The sequence below is a fragment of the Stigmatopora nigra genome, chromosome 20 (genome assembly GCF_051989575.1).
Source record: "Stigmatopora nigra isolate UIUO_SnigA chromosome 20, RoL_Snig_1.1, whole genome shotgun sequence".
Taxonomy (NCBI): domain Eukaryota; kingdom Metazoa; phylum Chordata; class Actinopteri; order Syngnathiformes; family Syngnathidae; genus Stigmatopora; species Stigmatopora nigra.
This window is the reverse complement of record NC_135527.1, coordinates 8,722,140-8,742,577: the sequence shown is the minus strand read 5'-3', so window position 1 is coordinate 8,742,577 and position 20,438 is coordinate 8,722,140. Positions and strand designations below refer to the sequence as shown.

The 20,438-nt window shown below is 41.5% G+C and overlaps 1 protein-coding gene across 6 annotated transcripts in view; it reads right to left on the bottom strand.

Moving 5' to 3' along the window:
• The window catches only part of pcdh7b (protocadherin 7b), a 64,350-nt gene that overhangs the window by 22,278 nt on the left and 21,634 nt on the right, over positions 1-20,438 (bottom strand). For 2 of the 6 annotated variants that reach the window (XM_077742151.1, XM_077742154.1), the window contains exon 2: positions 4,927-5,122. The exons of 2 other annotated variants lie outside the window; for them this stretch is intronic. In XM_077742151.1, the coding sequence (XP_077598277.1) occupies positions 4,927-5,122 (196 nt within the window). Of the gene's footprint in view, positions 1-4,902; positions 5,123-20,438 lie in introns of all 6 variants that reach the window. 2 more of the 6 variants (XM_077742153.1, XM_077742149.1) reach the window with 1 other exon arrangement.

Genomic DNA, 20,438 nt, shown 5'->3' with positions numbered 1-20,438 from the left:
AGGGGCCTTAAGCCCCGGTTAATACCCCGAATACTCTTGTAAAGTCGCTTTAAAGTAGTGGCAGTAATAATCATAAAAATCAAAAGACGCCGGCGGAGATTGCAAACAATCGGGAAATGCCGTTTTTGATTGGCAAAACCATCTGTTCGGCTTTTTTAATCTGTGCTTTCTTTCCGTGAGGGCTAATCCGGACCCCCCCTGAGCTCAAGTCGGTTAAAGCTGCCATTTTTTAGTTTTTAAAGTGCATATTTATGATTTTTTGCCGGATGAATTGACGATTTATGGTTGACCCGCCTTTCAAAAAGTCATATTCGGGACTTATTGACCAAATCGAAACAACTACTGAAATGTTGAGGGTATATATCAGTTCTTATTGTCCAATCAAGGGTCTTCTACAGTACTGGTGTCAAAGTGGTGGCTCAGGGGCTAAATCTGGTCCGCTGCATCAATTTTTGTGGCCCGGGAAAGTCAAATTTCTGTTTTAGGATTAAATTAAAATGAAAAGTATAGATGTATATTAAATTTTATTGATTTCTTACCTTCTTGCCACTATAATAATGAAATTCCCCAAATATTTAATGAATAAAATGATCTAATCTATTAACATTATTTGAATGTATACATTTAATTATAGAAAACATATTGGGCCCAAATCCAATAATAATTCCTCCCTAATAATAATAACCACTAATAATTGAGTCCAAACCTATTAACCTACTACTTTTCAAATAGTTTGATTTATTTAATAAGGTAAACAACACATTAAATCCTAATTTCCCCCTTTTAAATAAAAAATTGTCATTTTTTAATCCATTTTTCTGCGTTTTTAGTTCAAAAAATATCTTGTAAAATCTAAAAGTATATTTAAAAAAATCTTAAATAAACATTATCTTAGATCTATAAAAAACTGAATATTCAGGGTTTTTAATCTAGTTAATTTAATCTATTTATTTAAAAAAAAAATTGAAATATTACATCTAAAATGGCTCCTGAGCCGGACACCCTTGTCTATTTTGGCCCATGAGGGGGGCCATTAAGACCCCCAGAACAAGACCCCGGGTCACCCACCATATCACCCAAGGTATAACCCAAACCAAATCCCCAAAAAACTAGCTGGGACTGCTCCATTTCCATCTCCCGGACGCATATTTACACCAAAAATGGCAGCCAGGAACCCCACCCCATCCCCCTTTGCGTTAATTCCGGAGCCGTCAGCGAGTTGTTAAGTACGAGTCTTTGCATACTGCTGACGCCGTTTGATTGCGGCTTCCAAATCCGAGAAAGGAGGGCAAGTCGGCGCGAACAATGACGCCCGGGAACACGTCTTGTGTACGCCGCCGCTACGCTACATCGCTACGCTTTTAAATAGGTCAACAATACGAGCTGCAAATATTGGCGTGCGTGCGTATACGCAATTTCCTTCCCCCTAATGGACCCATGTTGGCGTGCGCAACCCCCGAACGAGAGTCTTAAATAGTGCCCGGCCTTCATGAAACATTCATGACGCTAACGCTAGCCCGTGACGCGCTGGGCCACTCCAGCCTTTTGTGTCAAAGTCTGGCGGACAGGATCCAGAAAAAAAATACAAAAAATACTTCGTAGATCACTCAGGGTTAACAGTATTGTTCTAGTTTAGTTTTTTTTGGGAAATATATGACCATTGTAGTGCGTTTTTTTGCGTTTCTGTCCAATATCTTACTCGTAAATAGTTTTTTTTGATTTTAGCATTGCCCTTTAAGGTCTAAAAACTATGCCAACTTGTATAATAGCTGTCCACAGTAATAATATATCTAAAAGAGTTAAACATAGGACTAAAGGTAGCAAGCCCATCCCTCCAATGAAGTAAAATGCGACTTATAGTCCAGAAAATAATGTAGTTTTCCTTCTGAGTGGCATATTTTCCTCGTAATGGGCATGAAAGGAGCCATGGGGGTGCGCTAGAGAGCAAGCCTGACCTCTAGATGTGCCACCAGGGTACGATTTGAATACCTGCCTGCTCCAGCCGAGCCGTGATCAATCACTTCTCGGTGTGATAGGCCCCTCCCCCTCGTCCCCCTCGTCCCCCTCGTCCCCCCGTCGTCTTCCTCTCCATTCATTAATTAATTTCTAGACCGTGCCGCCCTGCCGTTCCATCTCTGTTCTGTCACGTGACTCTTTTGGCGGCGCCTCGGTTCGGCGTTATCTCGCCAGGGCGCTCTTGTTCTGCCTATCTCGCCCGCTGTCGCCTCGCCCGAGGAGGGATATCACAAAAAAGAAATGGGGAGGAGTAGTAGCGGACGGCTTTGGAGGCGCGTGCTATCAAATGGGAAAAGAAAATGGAGGCCGCTGACATGTTGTGGATTTAATCAAAACGCTTGGATGGAAAATCCATGGCAGGGTGTCGTTGAGTGGGCTAACAGAACTAGCTTTGGTATCGCATAATTATGACCCTTCAGAGTATCTATCTCTATCACTATATCTATCTCTATATATCTCTATATTTCTATAAATCTCTCTATATATATATCTATAACTATCTTTATCTATCTATATACATCTCTTTATATATCTCTATATCTCTATCTCTATTTATCTATCCATCTCTATCTATCTCTATTTATCTTTAACTACCCATCTGTAACTACCCATCTGTACTTGCTTATCTGTACTTACTTATCTGTAACTACCTATCTCTAACTACCTATCTGTATCTACCTATCTGTACCTACCTATCTGTATCTACCTATCTGTAACTCCCTACCGGTAACTACCTATCTGTACCTACCTATCTGTAACTACCTATATGTGTCTACCTATCTGTATCTACCTATCTGTATCTACCTATCTGTATCTACCTATCTGTATCTACCTATCCGTAACTACCTATCTGTATCTACCCATCTGTATCTACCCATCTGTAACTACCTATCCGTAACTACCTATCCGTAACTACCTATCCGTATCTACCCATCTGTAACTACCTATCTGTAACTACCTATCCGTAACTACCTATCCGTAACTACCTATCTGCAACTACCTATCTGCAACTACCTATCTGCAACTACCTATCTGTATCTATCTATCTGTATCTACCTAAGAATATCTACCTAAGTATATCTATGTATATCTATATCTGTATATACCCCAGTTATGCCTTATTCCGGCCATTTTAATTTGCGCTTGCGGGGAAACCATGACCTCTGTGAAGGACACAGATTTAAACAGCGGAAATCGAACCCCGGACCAACTTAATTCCAATATGAATTCTTTTTATGAAACAATTTTTGTGCCATCTGGCCCACCTCATTAACACAGTTGTGCACTAAAAATGGAGTGCAAGCTCCCACTGCAAAGTCAAAAAATATAAAATACTCCAAAATGACCAGAAAGCCACACAACATCCAAAGCAAGTGGCCCGAAAAATGTCCTCAAATCAACCAAAAATATACTTGGACACGACCCCAGAAATCCCCAAAATGTACACAATTGACCCAAAAGTATTAGTTCGTCAATGGATGGTATTTCTGCCGAAAACCAATGAAAAAACAATAATTTGACTACAATATTTTGATTTTATTGGACTACAACGTCAGTGCTCTTCCAGTTAACTCCTTGGCCTGGATCTAGGGGTGAAAGAGAAGTACTTGGACAAACTATTACTCCTTGTAGAGGCATTAATATATCTGCAGTCTTCATTCGTCTCTCAACTTGGCGTGAATGAACTCTCCGTGTTTTCGTGCCAGTAAAAGCTTCACCTATCTGCAAGTGATCATCCTTAAGGTTCGGAGTAGCATTTTAACGATTTTATAACTCCCGGTAACTCTCTTTCCGACATTTTAACCAAAAAAAGCTAAGTTTAAGGGCAGGTCGGGTCTTGAGTCAAGTACTAGCCAGGTCTAACTTGTAAAAACCAGTCTGGCTTGAGTCCAGTACTGCGTTGTTGCATACACTGTGATTCCGAGGGTAGAAATTTTGCTCTAGGTGTGTCGATCATTTGTAGACAAAGTCCAAGAGCTTGGGAAAAGCCGCCATTGACTCGGGATGCTCACTGTTTTTGAATATCTAGTTGAGTGTGGGGGTTGGGGGTGAGCTTATGAATAAGTGAAAGAGCCCAGCTGCTCACGGTGATCAACATGGCGGCAACATTCCAGATGCCGTACAACGCACCCTTTTTTTAATGTCTGCTGTCAAGCGTGGGTTTTTTTCAGGGTCTTTAAGCCAAAGGTAGGCGTTAGGAAGACAAAGATAGAAGTCGAAAGCCGTTAGGGGTCAGAAAACAAGTAGTAAGCCCCGCCTTTGTACGTAGTCTTGAACGGTAAACTAATATTTACCTTGACCTTCCATAATAGTATTTATATATGCGCTTATGTGGTTGAGTGACGGACTCTTAAGGAGGATCCACGCCTAAGTGATTGAGTCAAGGTCTTGTTGAAGGACGCTTAAGTGACTTGGCGTCTTGTGTTAGCGCTCTGGCTGACTCGGAAGGATGTCGTTTTACGGGGAGCAGGTCTATCCCACGTTTAGAAAAATATTAGCTCTTTCATACGGCCCTCCAGGCAAAAAAACACTCAGTAACTGCCAACACAGCTTCCTACCAATTCAAGTAGGGTATTAGCCTCCCGTGGTTGCTCCACCCTTTACTATTTTCAAGACAAGTCGATGGATGTAGTTCCTTGGGAATCGACCAGGGGGGGCGTCAGTCAAATAGAAAATAAACGGACTAAAAACGAGGCTGAGTTTTGTATCATACGCATATTTTTATACCGTATTCTCAGGTTGATTTTGCTAAAAAACGAGACGACCTTACTCGTTTATTCTATACGCCCTACCGTCCTACTTCAAGGTTCTACTGCAGTATGTGCATGTACTATGTGTTCCCTCTATCTTATCTTAAGCAAGCTCCCTTTCAGTGTTTGCCCCTACCATTTTCCATGTGCTCTGCCTCACCGACACTGCCATCCGGCGTAGTCCTCTCGTAGCTGTCCTCGGGTAGGGGTAGAGCACCCAGTCTGGGCCCCGACGAACTCTTACTGCTGGGCGTCTCGGACTCGTCCAGACCGCTGTCGTAGCAGCTCTGCAGCGATCCCTGCTGGTGAGGGTCCTGGGGCTGGCTCACCACCGAGAAGGTCACTCGGCGAAACGGCTACAAGAGAAACCAAATGGCTTGGGGTCACTATAAGAGGGACGCTTAAAAGGGATCTCCGTCCTAGACTTTTTCGAGCCTTTTTGTAGATTCCAAGGCCACTCAAAGGGGGCGTACACGAGCTAGCGTCGCTATTTCACTCATTTGACCAATTCGGCGGCACAACTCGGTCGCCATCCCCCCGGCGAAGGACCGATTATCCTCCCCCGATACTTTTTACGCTCGCAAATACCTAGACGGTTCTCGGAGGACCAGACCGGTAAACATGGCTAGCCCGCGGGGGGAAAGAATGCCTTTCTACTTATTTATCGAAGAAAGCCGGGGGTGAATGAGCGCCCCCGCGAGTCTTGCGGCCAAGGTAGAGATAAGAGCGTTCCCGTATGGCGGAGTCTTTGCCAAGGCGTGGATCGGCGTTGCTTGATCGAAGGTGGTATCGAGCAGTGTCAGTGAGTTAAGCAGTAAGAGCATTTCATCAAAGCACAAGCGCCCCCCCCCCCTCTCTCCTCTGTCTTAGTCACTCTACCGCCGCCTCTGTAACTCTCAATCCCTGCCGGAGTGTCTCGTAGAGGCTAGCTGCAGAACGGGGAGATAGATGGGCAAAGATAATGGCTTCAGAGCAGACTCTGCCGGTTATTAAGTCAAAGGAATTGTGGGTATGCTTTGCAAAGCAAGGATAGGATTGGACACCCGTGACCTAGAATTAAATGCAAGCAAGGTAGAGGTAGGGAATCTATGGCTAGGGAGCCACGTGTGGCTCTTTGTATGAGTGCATCTGGCCTTTTTTGCTAACCTGTGAGCTAAAATATGGTGTTAGAACTGAGATATTACATCTAGAAGTACTTTAATCTTAGTTTTTTGCAGTAGATCAGGGGTAGTGAACCTATGGCTCTGGAGCCACATGTGGGTCTTTTGATGAGTGCTCTTTGCTAACCTGTGAGCTAAAATATTCTGAGAGAACTGAGATATAATATCTAGAAGTACTTTAATCTTCATTTTTTTTGCAGTAGACTCTTCTGGAATTCATCCTCTCATTGAATAGCAACAGCATAAGATTATTTAAAGGAAATATTCATTTTTTTCTACTTTAAAAGTGGTGAAACTACAAAAAAATTAAGGATAAAGCACTTTTTTACATGAATGTATTTTGACTTTTAAATTTGTAGTATGTCTCACAAGAAATAATATTGGAAAATATGAATTGTTTGTCAATTTCCCCACAATGCACCGCTGTTTAAATACAAAGATGCATTTTTTTTGTTTTTTATTTACTTCCACCTAGTCCGCTTTATCTGGCTGACTGCCTGGCGCGGCAATCCTGGCAATAAATCATGTTTCCGTGTAATTACAATCAACACTCGACAAATGAATCGGTATAAATATTCATGCGGATCTCATTCGGATAGCCAAACATTTGTTGTGTAATTAAAAGCGGAGATCCAGAAGGGAATGGCTTTTGTTTTGTAGTATTTGTAACCACACTCCAGTGTTAAGACGTTAAATGTTAGTTTTTGGTCCCGGGTTTCGGCACCGGAAAGTTTTTTTTTGGGTGTTGTCGTGAAAGGGGTCAGGCGGAGTGCTTTGCCTGGGAAAACTGCTTTCTCGGTGACACAAATGCAATAAATGTTTTGCTTAATGAATTGCAAAGCGGGAGAGTTGGAATTAGTTTGTGGAAATGAAGCTAAAGGGGGGAAATATTGGATTCCCCTGAATGCTGCAAAGTTAATTTGTTTTGTATTTCGCTTCCGGATTGCTGCGGGCTTTGGATTAGAATCTGTTCTTAGCACCTGCTGCATTGTGATCTTTGCTCTTTTGCTATTTTTCTAACTGTAGCGGTCACTGATTGTGATATTTTCTCTATAGCTGACGACTTGGAATCCATTTTGACTGCGATTTTTCGGTAATGTGATCCTGTATTAGATGATTAGATGTATTTGGAGTATTAGTAGCGGTCAATTGGTTCATTTTTGGTGGTTTTTGTTACCTGTTTTTTGTTTGGTGTTGTTAAAAACAAACTGTCAGTCAAATAGTCAAAATGGCGGAGCTGTAAAGTTGATTTGTTTTGCATAGTGCTTCTGGATTGCTGCAGGTTTTGGATTGGAATTGGTTCTTGGCACCTGCTGCATCATGACCTTTGCTTCTTAGTTTTTTTTCTAATGTAACGGTCACTGATTGTCATATTTGTCTTGGAATCCATTTTAAATGCAAACTTTTCATGTCTATTGGCGACAATAGCAACAAATTTGCAAAAGTTTAGAAATCTAATGCAGTTTTTTTGAAAAGGTTATAGTACAATATAAGTTCACTGTGAATTTTCAACCAAAAAACCATTCTCCCTTTCATTTTGTCCTATTTTAAACAATTTCTTTACGGACTGTAACCTACTGACAGCCTCCCATCCGATGAAACGTAAGAACCAGATCTATTTGGACTATAACTAGCATCCAATTGGTTCATTTTTTGCAGTTTTGGTTCCCTATTTTATATCCCATCATCAAAAACAAACTGTCTATCAATCAAATCTTCAAAATAGCGCCACCACCAACTTTTCCCCCTTCCCCAGATGCCTGCCCTCCATAAATCTGTTACCCCTGACCAAGTACACGACCCCCCCCTTTAACCACCTTCCTGACCTTAAAGTTCAACCCCCTGCCAATCAAATCCATCTTGAAAAGCACCCCTAACCAACACATGACCTGCTCGTTAAAGCAAAAGCTTTTTTCTTCTTAACCTTTACTTTGCGTGGGTTTTTTTTACGAGGGTAAAGCCAATAAAAGGCTTGAAAGACAAGTTTGTTTATGCTAATGGTCAATTTGCAAGTGCTATTGCGGATATTGGCAACCCCTGACTGGGCTTAAGACGAAAGAGCGGTCGTTCTGTAATTCAACGGCGGGAAAAAAAAGATCAGACGCCCAGCGAGCCGCTCGACTCGTGAGCCGACAACCGTACGAGATAGCCACCGGGCATAAAGTGCCCGGCTTAACCTCACGCTGCGTTTTGGAGCACGCCGTTTAATGTACGGCTTTCATTAAAAGTCAGCGTGCGTACACTTTATAGCTAGCAGATGCTCCGCCTTCTCCGAGAGAGAAAACCTGGGCGTCGGTGGTCTCCAGGCGGGAATTTGGGAGCTGGTTTTGTGGCAAAGTAGGCGTGGCCATGATTTGAAAGACAGATGCCGCAGTCATGGGGGATTTAGGTAAAGCTGCCATCTTTCCAGATGGGCAATACAGGTATATTTTGAAGGCCCATTTCTAAGATTAGGAAACATGTAAAGTTTCTGACTCAAGGCCCACCCAAACAAAGCCACGTCGCCGCTAATAACGTACGACTCCTCGGATTTGATTACCGTTTCTCTCGGCCTCAAACTGTCAGCGAGACGAGCTCCGAATTGGTTAGCACGTCGTTTGGAATTAGTAGCCCGTTCCCAGCTTATTTCAAGTTTAAGTACTTGCTGGCATTTTTTTTGTAACTCCAGCTGTAAATACTTTTAACAGATGGCAAGAGATGATGAAACTAGACAGGAAGACGGAACAAGTCAGTCCACATTTGCGTGGAGTGAGCGAAAAAATGGGTAACACGGTCTGAAAAATGCCCAGATTCATTTTTAATGGGCAAGTAGACACGGGGTTGAGATACGCTAAGATTGCCAAGTAGGCCAATTGAGACCGACAAACTGGTGTGAATCCAGACAACTGTCAAGCTGACCAATCCTCTCCTAGGGAAAGGGGGGGGGGGTGGTCCTTCAAATGGAAGCTGATCAGGGTATCCGTCAACTTAGTTCATTACAGGTTAGCCTAAAAGCTACAAAGACTATATTGTGGATGCTCTCTTGTGAGTGAGTGGCCAGGGGGGATTCAAACAGGGGTGAGTCTGTGGAATGTTGGCAATAAACGGAACTAACTCCCACTGAGTCTAAAGTATCACGTTCTAGTCCGGTTGATAGCCCCTTGTCTTCAATTACAGCCCTGCCTCCACATGTACATTCCTCTTGTAAGAAACCAGAATCAAGTACCGTATTTTCACGACTATAAGGCGTACCGGATTATAAGGCGCACCCTCAATGAATGACATTTTCCCCATATATAAGGCGCACTGGGTTATAAGGCGCTCTGTCTATTTTGGAGAAAAATCTAAGACTTAAGTGCGCCTTATAGTTGTGAAAATACAGTAAGTTTTTTGTTTTTATTGTGCCTGGAGGCCACTATTGGTTGAAGTACTATTGTTTATTCAATATATTTTTGTGTATTTATCAGTGTCAGTACAGATTTTGTAGTTTTCCAGCCTTGTTCTATTTCAAACTTGACTGTAGAAGCTAAAGACCGTATTTTCCATATATAAGGCGCACTGGATTATAAGGTGCATCCTCAATGAATGGCACATTTTATTTTTTCCATATATAAGACGCACTGGATTATAAGGCGCCCTGTCTATTTTGGAGAACAATTAAGACTTTTAAGTGCGCCTTATAGTCGTGAAAATACGGTATTCCCAAAAAAACCCAGCTGATACCCCCACAAAAACCACAAAAACTACAACCGTCGTCTTGGTGAGACCCTCAAAGTGGGTATTGAAGGGCAAAGTCTTTTCTTCTCCTACTGTGTCTTTGGAGCAGCGCCAAGGCTAACGCTACCGTATTAGCATGCGCCGAGGCACCCGCGTCTGTTGAGACCGGGGTGAAGGGGGTTTGGGGGGTTGGGGGGGTGCCGGAGAGAGCTCACGCGGTTTCTTTCTTCAAGTCCGCGCTCAACTTTTAATTGCTCTTCAAGAAGCGGATTAGGTCACTGGTCTAAAGAGATACGCTTCTTAAGGGATGCGTTTTGAGAATCGCCACTCGTGTAGTAGCCCTACAGCTGTTTGTTCCTTTAAATTGGAATTGGGGCGAGGGGGGTGGTCTTTAGGGCTGGATATTCTTTGGTATTTCCCTTTAGCTCACTCATTGGGGGCTAGTGAAATGCTTAAGTACGAATGGACTCGTTTGAGGAAGGCTTCATTTCGGTGTTTGGACGTTTGGTTGCTGGTCAAATGGTGACAGAGTGTTTAATGTTGAAGTCCTGAAAATTATGTTCATGAGAGAGAGAGTTTAATATCTAAGAAAGAGAGTTTAATATCTAAAAGAGAGTGAGTTTAATATATAAGTGCTGTTTAATATGCAAGTAGTGTTTAATATCTAAGTACAGTTTAATATCCAAGTACTGTTTAATATCCAAGTACTGTTAAATATGTAAATACTGTTTAATATGTAAGTACTGTTTAATATGTGAGTACTATTTAATATCTAATTACTGTTTAATATCCGAGTACTGTTTAATATCTAATAACTGTTTAATATGCAAGAACTGCTTAATATGCAAGTACTGTTTAATATGCAAGTACTGTTTAATATGCAAGTACTGTTTAATATGCAAGTACTGTTTAATATGCAAGTACTGTTTAAAATGAAAGTACTGTTTAATATGCAAGTACTGTTTAATATGCAAGTACTGTTTAATATGCAAGTACTGTTTAATATGCAAGTACTGTTTAATATGCAAGTACTGTTTAATATGCAAGTACTGTTGAATATCTAAGTACATTTGACCGGTGACCAAAAGACCGGCGACCAAATGTCCGGTCATTGTTCATCTAAGGTCAGTTCAGTTCTCATGACTTATATATCCGGATTGCTTCTTGTTTTTTTCAGTTTTGTGGATATTTGAGGGGATTTTTGTTGTTGCTGTTGTTGATAGACTGGAGATTTAATTCTGAGTTTCGGGTAGTCAGTGAATTTTTTGTTAGGAGACAGCAAAAGTCCATACGGATTTGGACGTACGTGTCCTTGACATGGACAGACTTGGAAGTCGCCATCTCACCCGTGTGTATTTTCCATGTTTTTCGCTGTTGTCATCTCAACGTGACGTCCAGCCGTCAAAAGTACGCGCCTGTCAAGTCCGGTAGAGCGTGATCGCGTCCGAACGGCGGGACGCCACGGCCGGCTGGCGTCCGCCGCGGGCCGCCGTGTTGTGACACGGCTACGGGTGTGGGCGAGGGCGCCGGATGATCGCCCCGGAGTTGATGCAAAGTGGCCTCCTGCCCGTCTTGGGGAGAGCGAGACGCTAACTTGTTCTGCCGCATTGAGCGTTTTGAGGCTGAGTGAACACAAGCGCCCAAACACAAAGCTGTCATGACCATAGAAAATGGCGGCCATTGTAGAGAGCCAATAGAATTATTCATCTCTGTCTTTTATTCATCACTAATGAGCTAATATGAAACGTCAAATCAATGATTGAAGAGAATTCCTCCTCATTTGTGCCTCAATTCAATATGTTTTTAAATTGTAATGTTATTCTAAAGCAGGGGTAGGGAACCTATGGCTCGGGAGCCACATGTGGCTCTTTGGATGAGTGCATATGGCTCTTTGCTAACCTGTGAGCTAAAATATAGAAATTGGTGTTGATAAAATTGAGATATTACATCTAGAAGTACTTTAATCTTCTTTTTTTGCAGTAGTTCAGGGGTAGGGAACTTATGGCTCGGGGGAGCCACATGTGGCTCTTTTGGTGAGTGCATCTGGCTCTTTGCTAACCTGTGAGCTTAAATTAAGGAAATCCCTAGTGACAGAACTGAGATATTACATCTAGAAGTACTTTAATATTCATTTTTTTTGCAGTAGACTCTTCTGGAATGCTTCCTCTTATTGATTAGCAACAGTATAAGAATATTTAAAAGAAATATTCTTTTTTTCCACTTTAAGAGTACTGAAATTACAAAAATTTAAGGGTAAGGCACTCATTTACATGTATGTATTTTAACTTTTAAATTCATAGTATGCCTCACAAGGAATAACATTAAAAAATATAAATTCTTTTTCGTCAAAAAGCTTCCTAACCCCTGTTTTAAACCAAAAATTCCAATTATTACCTTATATTTTAATGTAAAATCCTCAAAATAAACCACGTGACCTCCTGGTCTATACTTGCCACAGATGATAAACAACTCTATTTAGCATCTTCAGTCATCCGGGATGGCGACTGCCATCCAATAGGAAACGAAGATGGATTAGCGGCGGCTGCTACGTGCTTTCAACTCATCATCTTTTAAAAAAAAAAAAAAAAAACCCTCATTATTCCTTTACGCCATCATTTCCTGTGCCAAGCGTCCTTATCGTGACAGCTTCCATCCAACACACTCGTGGCGATGATGAAGAATCCAATGACCCAAACAAATGATTTAAATCCCCACTGACCGCTACCCTACGTCACATACCTCCACCCTCCACCGGGGGTGCCGTATTATCTTAACCGCGATGTGGCAAGGTCAAAACTCCCGAACGCTTGATGGATTAAAATAGAATTAAGATGAAAGCGGACTTTTTAGATAATGAAGATACGCGGCGAGAGATTAAAAAAAGATGGCTACACCAAACACGTAAACATTATTTGCTACAACGTCTAAATCGGCGTCTTACAATCCAATCTCTACCATCTCTACCGGCTCGGAAGAACCCGATCAGTGCGTGTTTCTTTTGTAAAAAAAAAAAAACGGGTTCCGGCAGCAGACGGACAAAAAAAAGGGGGCGCCATCAAAGACACGGATTCTATCACGCCGCCACATCAGTGTGCGATGATGGCGATACGCCCGCTAATCTGCATGTAAAATAGTCCTTCCCTCAGAGGCACTTGGCTAACGCTTCCGCTCCATTCTTTCTCAAAAGAAAATAGGCGTTCGATTCATCGGGGCTCGGACGTTTGGTCGCTGGTGTTTTGGTCCCCAGTCTTTTGGTCGCCAGTCAAATGGTGGCAGAGTTTGTTGTTGAAGTCAGCTCTCAAAATGATGTTCATGAGAGAGAGTTTAATATCCAAGTACTGTAATATCTAAGAGAGAGTTTAATATCTAAGTACTGTAATATCTAATAGAGAATTTAAGATCTAAGTACTGTAATATCAAAATACTGTAATATCAAAGTCCTGTAATATCCAAGTACTGTTTAATATTAAGTACCGTTTAATATCTAAGTACTTTTGTAACCAGCTCTCAAAATTATATTCATCAGAGAGTTTAATATCTAAGAGAGAGAGTTTACTATCTAAGTACTGTTTAATATCCAAGTACATTTGACCGGCCACCAAACGTCCAATCACCTATTAATCGTGCCAGGGGAAACCGGCTTTAACTGCTCACGTTTTCCAGTCAAGCCCAAACGTATTGTACGCCCCACCCTGGCGACGGCAACTAATTAATGACGGGCCACTGCCATTCAGAATAAATAATAGCTCCGCCTAATCTAAGGTTAAAGGAAGTCCACCTCTTGTAAACAGTGTCCACCTGTGTCTGCCCACCGGGAGCCCCTTTTTCCCGCTAGCTAACCAACATCTGCTAGCCCAGGAATTCACTATTCATCAGCGAGGGTGAACAGGCCACCAGATGGAACCCCTCCACAAAAGCCCCCCCCCCCTTTGTAACAGACCCCCCTCCGACGAATAGGCGAACCCCGTAGCTTGGTGTCGCTAACCGCTAGCCGGGGATGACTGAGAGACGCTTATTGATTTCCGCTGACATCGGGATTGACACACAATCGCGACGAGTACACAGGACTGAAGTACCTGTGATGCGGAATCAATACTTAGGCGGGTACGTTGTGTCCTTCGGAGAAATCTTCAGCCACGACAAACTCTCCAGTCGACAAAAGGACAAGTCGTCTCAACGGCAGGTTGCATCCGTTTTATTCCGACTGGCTTTTTTGGTGCGTTTTTTAGTCGATTTTTTAAAGTTTTTTTCGTATCCAGATGGCGCTTTCGCAAGAAATATCCCGACTAAGTCTGTAAATTGACAGTTTGCGCCACAGTTGGTTTGACAAAGATTAGAGAAGTGAGTACATGTAAGGCTACAGTTTCTATCCCATGTCGGACGTTTGGTCGCCAGTCTTTTGGTCGTTGAGAGTTTACTGTTGAAACCAGCTCATTAAAATAATATTCATGAGAGAGAGTTTAATATTTAAGTACTGTTTAATATCTAAGTCAGGGGTGGGCCAACTTTTGGTACCCAGGGGGGGCCATATTGACTTAAAAAAATTGACAGATGGGCGGGGTCAGCACATGATAGGATACATATAAAAAAGTGCATCCGTTAACAGTAAATATGAAACATAAATAGAAAAAAGGACTAAAATATTAACATACTCATCACTCATCATTAAAGTCAAAAGTATAAAGTAAAGTAAGTACAGGAATGTATTAAGAAGTATTAAAATATTTAAAAAAGATAGAGGGGCTGTAAAACACCAAAAACAAATAAGAGTGGACACAGCTACTGCCAATGGCTTCTGCATGACAGCGCCATCTTGGGGTAAACCAAAAAATATTTGGACAACTTCGGCAGGCCAGATTAAAAAGCCTAGCGGGCCAGTTGTGGCCCACAGGCCATAGTTTTCCCATATTTTATCTAAGTACATTTAACCGGTGACCAAATATCCGACACCTCAACATACTTATTGTCCTTATCGCCCTGTTTTTTCCCCTTGTCTTCCCCCTTTCCGTTACAGGTCTGTCCATCAGTAATTTTACCCCACGTGAGTCATCCATCACCCTCGTTTCCCTTCCCCTGATTTTCCCATCTCCCTCTCTGCTTATCGCAATACTTTGGAGCCTCGGCGTAATACTAACAAGGTAGCAAAAAGAGACGAATGGCTGGTTGGGTTGTAAATCGGCGCGATAAGGTTAGCGCTACCTTGTCGCTCTTCTTCCCTGGCGCCGCTAACGAGGTCGATTTAATACCCGCATTCCTTTACATGACCCTTTCAACCCCGAGGCGTGTTGGGTTGTAGCCGAGGCTCCCTTCCATTAAGACTAGAGTGTCACAATCTTGTTAAAATTTGATCGGGTTGAAGCAATTTCTCACGGATAGGTCTCCGGCAAATAGGAAATCAAACAGGGTCACCTAGGACTGGTTTTTTGGAGTTCTCTTCTACTCTACAGCTAGCCTTTTATATCATTTTTTTTGTGTGTGGAAGAGAATTAACAAGTTGAAAATTAATTTGCGCGCTAGCCACCACCACCACCGCCGCGAGCCGAGAGGAAGGAGGGGGTGATGGAGATAGCGAGTGCCGGAAAGCGCATGAATAAAATAGGATTTCCGTTTGAACGTATTGCACTGCAAAATGAAGATATGCTAGCTCAAGTTTCTCTTTGGTCTTGGACAAATTCCTCATTTAGGGAACTGACACGCTTGCTTAGTTAAAAAAAGGGAAAAAAATGTATTTTGCGCTAGAGTTTGTCCCCCTCGGAAGGGACATCTGGGTTGAGATTGGTCACGTGGGTCAAGCAGGGTCTTAAGTAGCGCGTGGATTCGGAAGGGTTTACCCTAGATACGGAATCCCGACTGGATTAACAATGCAAGACTTTAGCTAGTGACCTTAGCTTGTTTCTTTTGGCTTGGCTATTGGTGACTTTGTAGTGGTTTTGCCAGGAGAAATTACAATAGAAAATTAGGCTCGGTTAAAGGAAATATATTTATATTCTGGACTGGTTTCTGACTTTTGTTCCTTCTGGTCTTAAGATTGGTCTGCTCAAGGTATTTTTTGCCGTATTTTAGGCTTGAATTCCCCTGGATGTGTACTCGGAAGCTTTGTGATGGCTTTGGATGCATTTCAAAGTCTTTATCGGCTTAGGTTCGTTGATACATCAACAGGAATTTTGGATGGTGGTATTTGGCTAGCTTGTTGTCAATTGCTATGGTCCTAGGTCAACAGTTCGAGTAGCTTCAGTTGCATATTCAAAGTATTGGAACTAATACTCTGGGAGTGAAAACATAGCTACAGACTCTTTCTTAAAATACAGTTTTTTTTCCAGTTTTTTTGCATGACCCGCAAATCCAATCCGCCCAAGAGAGAGATAGTTTAATATCTAAGTACTGTTTAATATGCAAGTCGTGTTTAATATGCAAGTAGTGTTTAATATGCAAAAACTGTTTAATATGCAAGAACTGTTTAATATGCAAGTAGTGTTTAATATGCAAGACTGCTTAATATGCAAGTACTGTTTAATATCTTAGTACTGTTTAATATTTAAGTAGTGTTTAATATCTTAGTACTGTTTAATATTTAAGTAGTGTTTAATATCTTAGTACTGTTTAATATTTAAGTAGTGTTTAATATCTTAGTACTGTTTAATATGCAAGAACTGTTTAATATGCAAGTAGTGTTTAATATCTTAGTACTGTTTAATATCCAAGTAGTGTTTAATATCCAAGTAGTGTTTAATATCCAAGTGCTGTTTAATATCCAAGTGCTGTTTAATATCCAAGTAGTGTTTAATATTCTAGTAGTGTTTAATATTCTAGTACTGTTTAATAATTAAGTACATTTGACCAGTGACCAATAGACCAGCGACCAAACGTCCGGTCACGGCAAAAACATTGTCCAATTTACTGCTTTAGACTACAAGTTCAGTTCTTCAAGTTATGTTTTAGTATTTTTTAGCTGGTATACAAATGAGTAGTAAAGGCTAACAGTGGAATGGCTCAAAATAATCCCCACATTTTGACTATTCAACCATCATGGCATATCCCACCTGGGCTAATTTTAGCATCCCAGTAATCTGGCAAAACAAACAACAACCAAAAACATGTCCAATACAAACAATCTAACCCTGATGTTGCCACCTACGCTGCCAAAAACCTGGTTTGGGATTCCAAAATCTCCAAATCTGGTCCTCAAAAGCGGTCAGACGCCTGACACTAGCACCCCCGCGCATCCAGGGTGTTTTGACTCCGGCCCAATCGACCCCCTCAAAGCAACAAAAAAAAATCCCCGGCTTGTCAGTCACGCATTAGCTGGCGAGGCGAAGGAGGCGGAGACCGATGCTGAATGCTCATTAGCGGCTGTGAAATCAGATCCCCCAAAGCTCCTCTCTCGGGCTTTCACTCAGAGATTTTTTTGTTCATTTTCGCAGCCTTTTCTCTTATTTTTTATAGGAAATATAGTATTTGCTTCCACTGTGGCGACAGAGTTAAAATCCTTACAAAATATGCTAATGTTACCCATTCCGTATGTTTTATTTCACATTTATTTTAAAGGTAATTTTGGCAGACCATTGTAGGAATAACAAAAACGGACCAAAAAATATGACATGGCGTCCAAGTGGTTGTGACAGGGAATTGCGGGTAGCTGAATGGTGGTTTGACCCAACTGAAAGTACTCGTAACTCATTTGTAGAGCTGGCAAATACTGTTTTGTATATTTCATATTTATCAGAGTGAACTAATTTTCTGAACAAAATCGACAAACGGCTTTTATTTTGTTAAAAACGGCTTTTAAAAATATTATTCACACAGTAACTTTGACTAGGGAAAGACAGCAACAATAGTTTACAGCATGTGTGTTAAAAAGGTGGTTTGGGGGCCAAATCTGGTCCATAGCCATCATTTTTTATGGCCCAGGAAAGTCAATCATGATGACTTTCTGATTTATGAACAAATAAATATTAAGAGTATAGATGTATATTAAATTTACTCATTTCCCCCCTTTTTAATCAATAATTGTCATTTTTAAATCCATTTTTCCTCTGTTTTTAGTTCAAAAATCATTTTAAAAAATCTAAAAAATATATTAAAAAAATGTTAAAATAAATATAGATGTAAATCTACAAAATTTAAATATTCCGGCCTTTTAATCCAGTTCTTTTAATTCATTTATAAAAACAAAAAAATCAAAATATATCTAAAAATAGTCTGCCCAGCCCACGAACCATGGTTTAACACCCTTAGTTTAAATCAACCCATTTTTTTTAGAGCACACTTTTACCTAAACACGTCTGTTGTTTGTATTCCGTTTCGGTGACTTAGCTGTCAATCAAAAAGTGACCGCAATCCCGAGCCGTCACTCGGCTTCGTGGCTTGGGTGAGTCATGGACTGGCGGCCATTCTCAGAGTGATCCAGGAGGAACAAATTGGACTACAAATGCCAACTCTTATTAATCATCCTTTTTGTTGCATTTTGACATCCCGCGGTAGTTTAACTTAACCCCCAACCGTAACTCAATTTACTCTAAAAAACCAGAATGCAAACACAATCCATTTTTTCTTCGACCCGGGGCCAAACCACTCTCTTCCTTCCCGACAGACTCTCTTTATCCTCCTCTCTCTCTCTCTCTTTCCCCTTTCCATCAACTAGAGATTTGACCGCGGATGGCGCATCAATCTGCTCGCTGTTTGATCTCGTAGCGGCGCCGCCAAATGAACAAACGATAAAATCGCGCGAGGATTTTGCATACAAGAGCGACGGCAAAGCGATACAAAGCAAACAAGAACGCGTGCCAACCCGCGGGAAGCGTGGCTACCGTATTTTCACCACTATAAGGCGCACTTCAAAGTCTTAAATTGTCTCCAAAATAGACAGTGCGTCTTATAATCCAGTGCGCCTTATATATGGACCATTTCTCTGCTTCAATATCAACAAAAAGCTTTTTTAAATCATTTACTGACAAATACCCTTTCCACAATTCTCGCATCTACAACGAAAAATCAATTTCTAGTGCGTTTTTTCGTTAAATGGCGACCAATGAGTTAACCAAACCCCCTTTAGATTTTGTCATTGAAGCTTCCGAGGGGCATGGGATGTCTGTCCGCTGGGCCGATTTGGATCGACGGCGTTTGGAGTCTTATCGCAGATTAATTAAAAGATTGAGATGGCGAAGAAAATCACAGATGTGTCCGTTTTCTACGGGTTATCAAAGGCTCAAGAGTGGAATGTAAGATCAGTAGCAATGGACGCACACACAGTCACTGTAAGCTCCTTTTGTGATCCTCTACCGTGTCTTTTTCTTCATCTCCTCTACCTCATCTCTTCCATCGACTTTGGCGTAGGGTTTTTTAACTCCACCCACCCCCAACTCACCCCTCCCCGCCATCCCATTTTCATTCTGGGCAACGGGAAGAAGGAAGACGCCTGCTTTTGTCCTGCTTTTTTTTGTCCGGATGCTAAAAATCTGACCTATTTTGGATGGGAGACTCCGAGGCATATTTTATTTCCCCCTTTTTTCCAATGCCGTCCCTCCTTTTATACAGTCAGTCAAGCAAAGCAAATCATATGAAAATCCTCCCGCCCAAGTTAGGGAAACTTACAACCAAGGCAGGTTGTGGTAAATGTATTTATCTAGATTTATTTTCCAGTGCGGGTTATTTTTAGGTTTTCTTAAGACCAAATCCAACATAGTACACCAAGGTTAAAGGTCTTAAATGTCAGTTAGTCAGTTATTTTCTGAATCCACAGGTCGCAGGGGGTGCTGGAGTCTATCACAGCTAATTATGGACAGAATCGGTAGCCAATCGGAGGGAACATAAGGACAAAAGACCAATCATTGTCTATTTTTAGGTTTTCTTAAGACCAAATCCAACATAGTACACAAAGGTTAAAGGTCTTAAATGTCAGGTAGTCAGTTATTTTCTGAATCTGCAGGTCGCAGGGGGTGCTGGAGTCTATCACAGCTAATTATGGACAGATTTGGTATTTGCTATTTTTAGGTTCTCTTGTTGGACCAAATCCAACATAAAACACAAAGGTTAAAGGTCTTAAATGTCAGGTAGTCAGTTATTTTCTTAATCTGCAGGTCGCAGGGGGTGCTGGAGTCTATCACAGCTAATTATGGACAGAATTGGTAGCCAATCGGAGGGAACATAAGGAAAAAAGACCAATCGTTGTCTATTTTTAGGTTCTCTTGAGACCAAATCCAACATAGTACACAAAGATTAAAGGTCTTAAATGTCAGGTAGTCAGTTATTTTCTGAATCCAGAGGTCGCAGGGGGTGCTGGAGTCTATCACAGCTAATTATGGACAGAATTGGTAGCCAATCGGAGGGAACAAAAGGCAAAAAGACCAATCATTGTCTATTTTTAGGTTTTCTTGAGACAAAATCCAACATAGTACACAAAGATTAAAGGTCTTAAATTTCAGGTAGTCAGTTATTTTCTGAATCTGCAGGTCGCAGAGGGTGCTGGAGTCTATCACAAACAGAATCAGTAGCCAATTGGAGCGAAAAACAGGACAAAAGACCAATTGCAGTCACCCCTAGTGATAAGTTAGTGTACAATTAGCCTTGCTAGCATGTTTTTGGAATGTAGCATAAATTGAAGTACCCAAAGAAACCCCAAGCAACCCACAGGGATCAAACCCACGACCCTAGAACTGTCCCCTGGTCTTAAATGTTCATTTGCGGTGCTATAAAAAGTTTCAACTTAAGTCGTCTTTAACCCCCAGTGGTTTCCCCGTCTTTTATCAATCTCCGCAAGGCTCCTCCCCCTTTTTTCACAGCGCCAAACACTCTATTTCTTTCCCGGCCGCATTATTAG